The sequence below is a fragment of the Nuphar pumila genome, chromosome 17, assembly GCF_984573655.1.
Source record: "Nuphar pumila chromosome 17, dmNupPumi1.hap1.1, whole genome shotgun sequence".
Classification (NCBI taxonomy): domain Eukaryota; kingdom Viridiplantae; phylum Streptophyta; class Magnoliopsida; order Nymphaeales; family Nymphaeaceae; genus Nuphar; species Nuphar pumila.
In genome coordinates this window covers 40,647,903-40,660,317 of record NC_143265.1, presented here as the reverse complement: position 1 = coordinate 40,660,317, position 12,415 = coordinate 40,647,903, and the positions used below count along the sequence as shown (strand labels likewise).

The 12,415-nt window shown below is 37.7% G+C and overlaps 1 protein-coding gene across 1 annotated transcript; it reads right to left on the bottom strand.

Annotated features, from left to right (window-relative positions):
- Positions 1–9,789: 9,789 nt before the first annotated feature.
- LOC149811912 (myb-related protein 2-like) lies at positions 9,790–11,784 on the bottom strand. The gene is made up of 7 exons (XM_089992608.1): positions 11,349–11,784; positions 11,172–11,248; positions 11,015–11,072; positions 10,830–10,935; positions 10,682–10,751; positions 10,438–10,587; positions 9,790–10,339 (listed from the first exon to the last, which is right to left on the bottom strand). The coding sequence occupies exons 1-7, from the start codon at positions 11,530–11,532 to the stop codon at positions 9,878–9,880; spliced, it is 1,107 nt and encodes a 368-aa protein (XP_089848734.1). The 5' UTR covers positions 11,533–11,784; the 3' UTR covers positions 9,790–9,877.
- Between the last annotated feature and the right edge of the window lie 631 nt (positions 11,785–12,415).

Here is a 12,415-nt window from a genome sequence, read left to right as displayed (position 1 = left end):
CAAAGTTAATGGGCAGCGACTGAAGCCCTACATTTCTGATATGGTGGTGCAGCAAGACATTGAGGCTATTAACCTCATGGATGCATGAGGGGGAGCACAGGTTTGTATGTTGTATTTTTAGTAGGATCGAGTAAATATCATAGATGGTTTTTCGTTATTTTGCCTTGCTTTCTTGTATCTCATGAGTATATTGTTAGATCAGGTATCCATTCTTGTGCATTCGTACGACATGCATTTACATGTCAGGTGACTTCTACTCTTTTCTCCCGATTATCTTGTTTTTCATATGCAGTCCCTTAGTTTCATATAAGCATGGGGGAGTGCCACTGAGGACAGTGTCATTTAAGCATGGGGGAGGGTTTAGTTTGCACACCTAAACTTTTCATGTCGTTGTACTTGCATTTTTTTATGTCAACTCATTAAAATTAGGCTTTTAGGGAATGAGTTTGAACTTATATGACTGCTTTGCAACATCTAACGTTTTTAGAGAATTTTTAAGCCCCACGAAAAACTTTTTCTAACACGGATCTAGAAAACCATGGTCACTTATGTTGATTTTAAAGAAATGATTATAGATGCATGTTAGAGTCTATTTTGAATCACAAGTATGAATATGCACAGTTTTATTGTTGAAAACTAAGCAAATGAACAATATTACATTTATGAGCTCAAAAAGTGAAAAAGAGCATACGTTTAGTTGATTGATATCTTCGTACTTCCTAGTAGATGGGCTTAGACACAAGTTGAAGTGTTTGAGTTGCATGTCGAAAAGGATAATGAAGGAAGTCAATTTTTTGTCTACGTTGATATCTGTGGCCTATTTTGTTCGAGCAAGTAGAGCCTGAGGGGTGTTTACACCTGGTGCCCTAAAGCCATCTGGTTTGGGAGCCATCGACCCGAAAGCTCGTTACATGGACTTTATAGAGAGCCTAATAGATATTGACATTGCACATGACAGAGAAGTAGACTATACGTAAACTATAGAAAATTGAAGGTCTAGTGACTCGAGCAATTAAGTCTGAGGGATACTTTGTATCTGGTGCCCTAAGGTCGTCTGGCCTGGGAGTCAGTGACCCAAAGCTCGTTACATGGATCACAAAAACTGGAAATTGGGTATAGTGCTCAGAAAAAAAAAATTTGAAAAATGTGGAAAATTGAAAATCAAGAAAGAGAAAAGAGCGTAAAAGAGAAAAGTTCATTGCTTAAAAGCAAATATTGAGAAAACCTGTGCAGAACACATATGAGTGAGGATAAGTAAATAATGATATGTATGTATTTGAATTTCTGAGGATGAAACATAAATGATTATGCTATTTAGAAAAGTGAAAGAAAATATTTTATTCTGTGGTGGCAAGTAGAAGACTCTAATCATGTTTTGATGATGCAATGGCATGAAATATTTGTGGAAACGAACTCCTTAACGGCCTAATGCTTTGTATTTTAAAATTCTTATGCATACTTGACACAGATGTTTGTGGGTAGCATCACTGTAAACCCTCACGAGACCTTACTCGTCCACTGGGGTAACCCAGGGGTTTAAAGGGCTTGTTGCATACGCTAAATGCAACCGTGATTCCTACGAAAGTGAATTAGGTTTTTTTAGTTTATCCTTTTTGTTTTTGCTTCAGTTTGCTCGAGGACTAGCAAACGATAAGCATGGGGGTATTTGATCATGCATAATTTCTACAGATAAAATCATATATTTTTCATGCATGATCATGTCAATAATTGCTTAAAAAATGCTTGTTTGCGAAGGTTTTCAAAGTTTTTTATCAGATATTAAATTGAGCAATGTGAACCCTTTCTGAGCCTTTTTGAGAAATTAATTAAGTTTTTGGAAAATACTTTCAAAAAAATGAAGTTGTTTGAAATATTTGAAAAATATACAGACTCCTTTTGAAATTTTTTTCCCAAAACCTAATTAAAACATTATAAATTAGATGTTTGAGAGAAGAAAAGGGTCTCTCCCTTTGAAACTCACGCCCCCCCTTTCCCTCTCTCTCTCTCTCTTTCTCTCTCTCTCCTTCCAGCCAGTTTCTTTTTTTTTTTCCTCCTTCTTCTTCTTCTTCTTCTTCTTCTTCTTCTTCTTCTTTATTCTACGTCTTTCCTCCCTTCCTCTACCCTTTTTCTTCACCAGCATCTGCTTCATCGTCTACCATCAAGGGGTGCAGCATGACAGGCATAGATCGTGAGAGGCCGCTCTTTCCTCAACCCATCTAGCTGCTCAGGTAAACTTCTTTTCCTCCATCTCCGTAGCGTAAAGTGTTCTTGGCTTTAATTTTTCTTTTATCGTTTTAGATAGTAGATGAAAAGAATAGATTTTCTTAGTGATGTTCTGCATTTTTGTCGTTACTTTGTTCAACCAGTGGCTACATGTTTTTTTTTTGTCATAGGTTTATTTGAGTCGTTCATGATCTAGTAGAGGTCTAGGTTTTTACAAAAGAAAAATTACAGCGTTTCAAGTTGTAGAAAAAAAAAAACTTGTTTACCTAACAGCGTCAACCACACATACAACGTGTGATTGACGCTGCTGGACATACAATAGCGTTATTTGATTTCTGTGCTGGGCATACATTAGTTGTTCTGTTTTGTTTTATTGCATTGACGTAGCTGCATTAGTCGGTCATTGTTTAAATGTTGCATTAGTTTTTTTTCTGGATTCATTTTATTAATTCATCATTATGTTAGTTCATTATTTGCTAAAGGCATTAGTTATTTATTAGTACATTGGGTTAGTGTTCCTGTCCACCATTGTTGACAATCAACGTGATAGACGCATGTTACAGTTTTCTTATTTCTTTGTTCAGCTGGTGTAGTCTTTTACATGTAGCATTGTTTTTGTTAATAAAATTTTGATTATTATTAGTCGGTCTTTGCATATAGGATCTTAAATTGTTTTAGTTTTCTTGAATCAACGTCCTTTGCTTTGGTATTTCTGTGTTATTTAGTCGTTGTTCCACATATCAGTTTCACAACTCATTGCATTTAGCGTTTATTCTGTTTGCATTAATCTTAGTGTATTAAATTTTTAGTAGCATATGGCATTAGACTTAGTTGTCAATTTGATTAAGTTGTTAAGTTTTGGTTAATAGTCCACATATATTTCATTAACTAGTTATTATCCTAGTTAGTTCACTCACTGTAGTTAGACATTAGTCATCTCATTGCATTAGATGTAAATTTGATTAGTTTTCTAACTTAGTACTATTAGCATACAGAGTCACGTAAATATAGTATATTCATGGTAAGTCATGTTCCTATTCATTAGTCGTGAGTGATTTCTCCAAACGTTTAGTGTTTCCACCGTATAGGTTCACTGTTAACTTCTTTATGTTGCTGTAGGTAACGTTTAGTTTGCTCTTCCATTGTGTCTTTTAGGGTAGTTGTTATAATTAGTATTATAGTTAGTTCGTGTTATTCATTTATATTTTTGTGATTTTTGGCATGTCCTGTTGATATTTTTCGTAGATTTCTTGTTTCTGCTTCGCGTTTGTTTTGTGTTTTGCAAGGAAGTGGGTAAACGTGCGAGAAAAGTGATTTTGACTCTCAGAAGTGCCCTTAGGGAGCCCTCAGAAAAGCAAAAGTTTAAGAAAACATACATTACCTCAAGAAGGGACAAGAAGATTCGAAGCACTGAAGCCTTTTCTTTTCTTTTTAGATTAGGGTGTTATTTCATTTTATTAATTGGGTTTGTAATAAAACCATTTAATTATTTTGTTAAGCCCTCTGCGTAGGGTCGTACTCTCTTAGTTAGTTAGTTATTTAATTAATTCTTTTTATTTTGGCAATAAAGAGTAGTTTAGCTTGTGTTTGAATACAAGTATTTCTCGTTCCCTGAGATCGACCCGGACTCCACCACTTGTGTGAGCCAGTTTTTATTATTTGGTGTCTAGCCTTCACACTTGTTTTTATTAAAAATATTGTTTTAAAAAGCAGTTTTCAAAATTCACACCAGCACCCAACCTATTCACGTGCTCTAGCGCCTTTAGCCCATAGGAGCACCTTGTTGGTGAAGACGATAACAACAATTTTTAAAGTGTGGATGTATGCATGCGGTGTGAGACTTCCTCTCGCACTTCGTGAGTTAATATCTTACCCAAGCTCAAAGAAGAGCATTACAGCTATGCATTACAATATTTGTTTTCATAATAAAGAAAATCCACACACGTAGTCAATGATATTCACTAGGTTCTTTAAACCTTATGGCTTATGATGGACATACATCATCTCATAGCATGGCATAAAACATACTCATGTTTGCATTTAACTCATGATGTGCATTATTAAATTATGATTTTCAAACAATCATAGGAGATTACATCTAGTCCATGGTATAGTGTTTTTAGGATAAGATCAAGCAACAATTACATTTGTAGTGTACATTTTCATATCATGATATTTAAGATCATAATGCATTCCATTTATGTCATAATGTATGTGTCTCATGGCATAATCATGTAGCATTCATTTTGAAATCATCATAGCATGTTTCTTAACAAACATGGTATTCTATAATCATTTCATGGCATAATTCGTGTGTGTTTTTCATAAGAAATATCATCATATCATGCTTCTTGCTTAAGACATGCATCATAGTTTATATTGTATTTATTCCATGACATGATGTGCAAATTTTTGTGACAAACTCATATATGCATTTACTTCATCATATGCATCTCACCCCAACATGAATGCACAAACATATGTACATATGCATTCCATCGTAAGCATGTCTACTTATACAATACATAAAATTGAATGTATGATTTACTTCATCATATGCATCTCATCCTATCATGAATGCATGAATGTATGTGCTTATATAAATACATTAATTCTAACATAAGCTCATCATTAAAGCTTACTTATGCACTACATATATGATTTACTTCTTCATATGCATGTCATCCCATCATGAATGCATGAACACACACACACATTATATATATATATATGCATTCCAACATAAGCCCATTTATTGAAGCTTACTTATGTAGTACATATATGATTTACTTCCTCGGATGCATCTCAACCCATCATGAATACATGTATACATGCATTCCAACATATGCATGTCTACTTATGCAATACATAGACCTGAATGTGCATGATTACTTAATCATATGCATCTCATTTCATTTCATTTTAAATTCCCATATATATATTTTTCTTCCTCAAACTGTTCACGAGGTAAATTCTTGGTCTGAACCCAGCTACAGTTCAGGTCGGTCTGTCCTGACTGAGTTCAGACCTGAACCGAGTAGTTGGTTTAGGCCGGTCTGACACACTTGGGCTCAAGTAGGCCTGAACCAAACCACTCGCTTCAGGCTGGTCTGGCCCGCTTGATTAGTGGTCAGGCCTTAACCGAATGTGATTGGTTCAGACCGGGTCTGGTCTGCCTGGGTACAGACCAGGTCTGAACCGAGTGCTCAGTTCAGGCTGGTCTCAAGGGCTCAGGCCTGGTCATAAAAAAAATAAAGAACGGGGAGGTCATGCCCAGGTTAGGTTTGAACAGGGATGATCAAAGTTTGTGAAGAAAATTTCATCATTTTTGCCCAACGTCCTATAACAGTTTTGTCTCGGAAGCTTAAAACTTTGTAAGCATCTTCACTTTTCAGCATTTCGGTTCCATATTTTAGAAAAGAGAACAGAGCTGCAGAAACTTTGGGATTCATGAACTCTTATAGGAGCTTCAAGTGACGCGTGAAATTAGCTATATATAAATCATGATGAGTCCGGATAGGGGGCAATATGATTGCACAAAAATTTGTGCATTAAGCACCCCCCATCACCCTGCATCAGGTCTTGGGTCCTGCACCTGACAGACCCTGTCCCCAAGATGAAGATGAAGGGTGATCAGGTGCTTAATGCACAAATATTTGTACCATCTTATTGCACCTGATCTTTTCACAATCATGATAGCATGAGAGGTCACCGTGCCAACGTGCCACAGTTGGCGACTCCTTGCTCTATAGACAGCCAACTTCAGTGTCTCCAAAAAAGTTGTATATTTTCTTTATTCTGGCAGTAGATGCTGTCGTAGTTGATGTGCAACATGACTAAAGCACTAGTTAGCTGGGTCGTCCTGTGGTGAATTCATTCATCCAAGCCAGCGGTCTCTCCACCTTGTTAACCTTATCAGTAGAATCGCAGATTAAACCAAAAGAATAGGTTTTTAATAAAAACGCAAGTTATTGAGATAAGTGACAAAAGCACCTATATTTTATTCCTTAATTATGATTTTCCTACGTTCCCTGTCGCAAATGGGGCCCCGTTCTTTAAGTTGGCTCAAGGTGTGTGAAAAGATCAGGTGCAATATGATTGCACAAATATTTGTGCATTAAGCACCTGATCACCCTCCATCTAGAGGACAGCCCTGTCAGTTGTTGAGCCCAAGGCCTGATGGAGGGCACAAAATTTTGTATCATGTAATTGGCACCCGATCCAGACTAGCGTTGGTTGGTACAGAATCATCTGCCAAAGGCTATGTTGTCATAATTATCTCAAGGTCTTAATAATTTGTGTAGTAGTACAGTCGGTGCTAATTGGTAGGAGCTGTCGTTGTGGTGGGAAGCTGCAGGTTCAAACCCCAGAGGAGGTATAATAATAACTAGTGGGTTCTGCCCTAACCCCAGCTTGCCTTTCACAAAAAAGGTCACTGATTGGGATGGTGTTTTTCCCATCCTTCGTTAACAAAAAGAAAACTCTCGTGATTTCCATTCAGCTTGGCGATGATCACAAGTTGAGCTTAGCCCCTCGAGCGTTCAATCTTAATTAGGAGCCTGACAATGGTGTCCTTTAGCAACTATCAATAGGATCAAGCCACATGTAGTCTGCCTGGGTGTCCTGTCAGGATCGAGCACATGTAGTCTGTCAGTGGCATCTTTACCAAATTCCCTCCCTACCAAGAGGGTTTTATTAAAGCATCTTTTGACAGTTCTAAGCTATTGTTCTTTTGCTTCTTTCTATGATCCTGATCTAAAACCATCGAGGTTGGGCGGACAACCAGCTGAATGAGCTGAACAAAGGGTGTTTAAGCTTGGCTCATTGCAAGCCCGAGTCAAATAATTCAAGCTCAGGCAAACTTGTTTATAAAGATACATTTTCCAAAGTTAAAAATAATAAAATTTTTGGACTCGTAGAAGCTCAAAATGACTCATTTATAAAAAACAATGCATTGTTTCAAAGTTATAAGCAAATAGGATTTGATCTCTACACTTATTACTTGCAAGCCATATATATATATATATATAATATTTATTATTTGTTAATCAGCCTATACCAGCCAAGTTGAGCCAAAATGTCTGTTTTTCATGATCGTTGGTGGCGCCTATTTCACAAAACGGGAACGAGCTCTTTGTGAGCCAAATACAAACCGAGCCACAAGCGACTCATCTCGTTTTCTAAACCTACATCGACTAATTCAACATTTTAACCGGGAAAAGATGACCAATATAGATTCTGGTACGTTCCTGGGCCCACGGTAGGTCTAGGCTTGAACCTAATTTTAGGTTGGTCGGGTATGCTAAAAAAACAGGGTCATGTTCAGTTCGGTCCTGACAGTCAGGGAGAAAATTTATTTCTCCCAAACGGTGTGCAGGAAAATTCTGAAATTTGGAGAAAACATTAAGGACAGGTTGAAGGTTCTCTCCAAAAATAAGAGCCTAAGTTGTTTTGGTTAGGAAACCACAGGGTCTGAAACATGAAAGTCTGGCTTTGAGCTTGGCAAGGTTTATTTGAAAAATTGGCTCTCTACTGAATTGGGATAAAAATGCTAAAATTTTATGGGTAAACTTAGAACATGTAAGGGAAACTTAGGTCAAGAGAAGGTCTGGTTCGTGAGATGTGATTTTTACAAGTCAGGTCAAATTCTAATCAGAAGATAAGCTAGACTTGGGAAAGAAGAAAAGAGTGGTCTAAGTTTAGGTACAGAGTTGGTTGACTTATTAGGACTTTGTAGGAAGGTTAAAACCAAGCTTGGGCAGAGATAGGGTATTGCTGGACTCCAGGTTTGTGGTAAGTTTGCTAGCTTAGCCTCGGTTCTTGTGATTCAACCACACATTCAGTCTTTAGAACTTGTTGGGGGGACAGCAGTCTAGAAAACCATCGAGTTCCAGGCCTAGGCGAAGGCCTTGCGGACGAGCGGGCCAAGGTCGTCTCCGTTGCAGATTGCGGAGGAGCTGAGGTAGTCCCGCTTCTCGGTGGAGGAGGTCGTCGGGCTTCTCGGTGGCGAAGGCCTTGCAGAGTTGTCACCCTCGGGCCCCTGAGACCCCGTCTGACCAACCTTCTAGTGCGACCTCTGCCCAGACTGCATCATCATTGTCGGCTATCACCTTTCCTTTTTCCTTCCCTGGATTGACAACGATCCGAGCATCGCGGGGAGGAGTTGCCCCCTTTTCCTCCTCTTCTTTTTCGCCTGAGAAGGCGTCTGGCGAGTTGTCATTTCTCCCTTCAATGAGCTTTCTTTTTATTGCTATTTTTAGTTTTTGAAATTTTATTTTTATTTTTTATTAAAATGGATGAATTGGGCACATGTTGAAGCATTTGTCTTTTTTTTTTTGTTTTTTCATATTATTGTCATTAGTCATTTTTGGGTTCTCTCTCTATATACTTCAAATGTTTTGTTTATATTTAAGAAAAAAATATCAAAAAATCGTATAAGATACTAAAAGATTTTTTAATATATATACATATATTATAGGTGTGTTAACTATATATATATATATTTTAAATACATATGTGAAAAATTCATATACTCTTTAAATAAGCTTTTGTATTTATGAAACATATTTTTGTTATTATTTTTTGATAAAATTAAATAAAATTTGTGACTCGCCGGAGTCACTAGTTCAGGTTTGGCCGATCCGATACCTAAGTTCTGAGAATGGCAACAATGCTCTGAGTGAGAGAGAGACGACAGCGACTTTTTGGGGAAGTTCAATTCTTGATTTTTTATATATGCATCACACAAAGAAGCTATTAACGGCCTTCACCAATTACAATAAAAATAAATAAATCAATCAAAGTTTAGAAAAGGGAAAATTTGACTTGAAAGTAAAAAAAAAAAAACTAACTAATGTGACATCAAGATGGTAGGTGGACCTCACGATTTTTCAAAAATGACAAAAATGGGTAAGGGCACCCCTTCAACTGGGCCCCACATGGCCAGCTGAACCTTGGAGCGGCTTGGGTGAGTCTGGGGCGGATCCAGCTCCAATTGAGTTGATTGTGGAAGGGCTGCTTGAAGAAAAAAAAGAGAGCTAAAGTTTGGTGTCTGTCCGCGTGCACATGAGAGAGAAAGAGAGAGAGAGTGACTCATTACACTATTGAACACTGGAATATTCGCCTTACCTGCCATTGTATCAATATGTCAAGCATACCATATACGTATATGGATTCCTTGATGAGGATGTGCAGGCCACAAATTTGGTATCAATGAATGAACATCTCATTAGTCGTGCACTTTTGTGTAAATTGAACTACACATGGATTTATTATGGTTGGTTTACTTTGAAAATAATTTTAAACCAAAACATTTATGTATTAAAGTATATCTTAAAGAAGACATATAATAAGGGACTAGACTACAAAATATATTTGCTTCAACATAATTTGCATTAAATGGACCATGACAAACCCATATATTCGCATCTACTTGAAACGAATGTATCTGAAGTTCGATAACGATATGCCATGCACAGCCGCATCAAAGACTTAAATCAACCCTGCACCTTGCTACACACACACATTATATATATATATATATATATATATATATATATATATATATAAAATGAAGTTCGATACAAAGGTCTTTAATAAATTTCGTGTTCACTGGGCAACAATCATGGGAAGACTTCAACACTTGAGAAATTTCTTAGTTCCAACAAAAACCATTCAGGTCTAGTTCTCTGGTTTTGGAATTCAGATCAAGATCTACTTTAGAATAACCACTGAATTTTCTCAACATATCAACCTTCTTTTCTAAGCTAGAGGGCTTCTTACTGACTGGTTGTTCGACACAAGTGCCATCTACCTCACTGCCACTTCCTCTTGCGTCAGACAAGGTGCTGCAACTCCTTTTCTCTCTCATTCTCACGACCATCTCATCATTGTTCACTGCTTGAAGAGAACTCCACTCTCGGTGGCTATCCATGAATGGGTATAGAGAATAACTTTCATGATCCTTTCCGTTCTCTCTCAATTGATGAACAGAGTCTAGTTGTTGAGGTTGGGGGGCGAACTGATTTATTCTTGCTTTTAATTTATCACCGTTTTTCTCCAAGCTTTCCAGTGATGTTATGCAGCTATCAATGGAGCAGTCTGTGAATTGAGATTGCTGAGAAACACAACTAGATCATGTAAATTCAAAATGTTTTCTTTCTTAAGTGACACACGGTTGTCTGCTCAGACAAGAAAGAGTTAAGCATTGATCACCTTGAAGGCTAGTTTCAAGGGCTCTAATCTTCCATTTTCAGATCCAACGGAACTCAGATTTTGGTTCGAGAGCGTCTCCTGGGCCTTCTTTAGCACTGCTTGTAAGTACTTTCCTTGAGCTTCAATTCGAAGTTGCAAGTGTTTCTGCACCTGAATTTCATTCAAACAATGCAATTTCAATCACAGAAAGAGAAAAAGGTCTAATCTTGTCGAAAAAAATCAATGGATCAATTAGTATATTCACCTCGATATGCTCATACAGTTTCTTCTGGGCCTCAAATTGCTTTCTCAGTGCTTCACCGATAGGCAATTTTCTGAGACATAAAAACATATAAGTGAAAGAGCATTATTTTCACTGCAATTGGAACAACAGATTAGTGGTTTCTCCTTACCCATCTAATTGAGGTTTGACATGTGTCTCCACCGTTTTGGAACCACAATTTATATGGCCACTGTCGTCAAGCTGGTTGAATCTGTAACCTTCCATGGCAGTACAAACTGCAAGAGACCCACATGAGAAAGACATGATAGCAAGATTTACCATAGGAGACATTCAAGTTTGAAACAGAAACTTCACCTTCCTTGTTACCAAAGCTGCGGTTTTCTGTACTTGAATTCTTACCAAGCCTGTATTTCTGCAACCATTCAGACAGCATAAAAGTTTTTGCTTTTCTTATGCGCTTCTTTTTGAAACATATTTAAGAAGAAAGGAAAAAAAAAGTCACAGGCAATACCTGCAAATGGCTCTTGAGGTGGTACAGCGTCAACCCAGGTACCCTCATTACTCTCATCACCGACTTTGGGGTTGCCTCTGCCAAAAGAAAAAGACCCATTAATCTGGTGGTCTACTTGAGCATTTTTTACAGCATGAGCTTGAGCAGTTCCCCGTTTAAGAGTTTTTATGCACTTACTGTCTGCACCACCAAGGTGATTTACTGCTTCAACAAAGCGTTGGTGAAGCTCAGGCGTCCATTTAAGCCTGGGTTTTGCATCAGTGGATAACATGAGCCCCGCATCTCCACTTACTTCACCGCTCCTCATGTTTGTGGCTGGTGCTAATCGCGAAGAAGCCCCGTCATCTACTTGATTATGCATTTCTCCGTGCACTAGTTGAGTCGATCATAGGGTTGTGAGATCAGATGATTCTTCAAGTTTATCACTAAAAAGGACTCTGCATGATGACCTCCATATAAGCTTCGGAGTTCCTCCTCTATTGTTTGGTAGTTCGGTTGGTGTTTGATATTATTTATAAATCATTGATCTTTTGGGGCATATCTTAACCCAAGAAGTGGGTTTCTTGCAAAGAATATATGCACGAGTTTCTGGTTCTTCCTTTCCCCTTCTCACTCATTCTGTAAGTGCTTCTTTCTATGACTCACAGCGAGAATCTTTGATGCAGTAAAGAGCAAAAGGAACAAACTTGAGTCCAGTCTGAAAAAACAATAAAGAAATGGAGTGGAGAAAAGAAAACTAAAAAGACAAAGGCATCAAAGTGGAATTGTTTTCTTCTTGTTTGCCCACTTGTGCTCATGCTTGTTTGATTCTTCTGCTTCATGAGACTGCCCCCACCATAATGAACCGTGGGGCCATGTTTTTCACTACATTCCAATAAGCAGACCCCTTATCAACACAACTTATAACAGATATGGGTTTTCTCCGGTGCCTAATTTGCTAACGGAAGTTGGAAAAGGAGAGCACCAAACAAGAGAATTTATTAGAAGGTATAAAATATTACTTGTGCCAATCAGATAGGGGGGAATCCGGATGCAATAAGGAGATCAAGAACGATATGCTTGGATTTGTTTATTGATGGACGGTTAATCTAAATGGGGACACCATGCCCTAGATCCACTCCTACTAGAAATTCTGTCCGGTTTGATTATGTTATCCGAGTTTCTGTCTTGTTATTACTATTATAAGTTGTGATTATTCTTTTCTGTATTATAATAGTAAATCGTTATTAAGGTTGGGTTTTAGT

Bases quoted from the DNA above. Each gene is read 5' to 3' on its own strand.
- LOC149811912 (XM_089992608.1), bottom strand. From the start codon at position 11,532: ATGCATAATCAAGTAGATGACGGGGCTTCTTCGCGATTAGCACCAGCC. The intron at 10,588-10,681 runs GTGAATATACTA...AATGAAATTCAG, and splicing joins AACTGTATGAGCATATCGAG to GTGCAGAAACACTTGCAACT. The intron at 10,340-10,437 runs GTGATCAATGCT...TGTGTTTCTCAG, and splicing joins CCTTGAAACTAGCCTTCAAG to CAATCTCAATTCACAGACTG.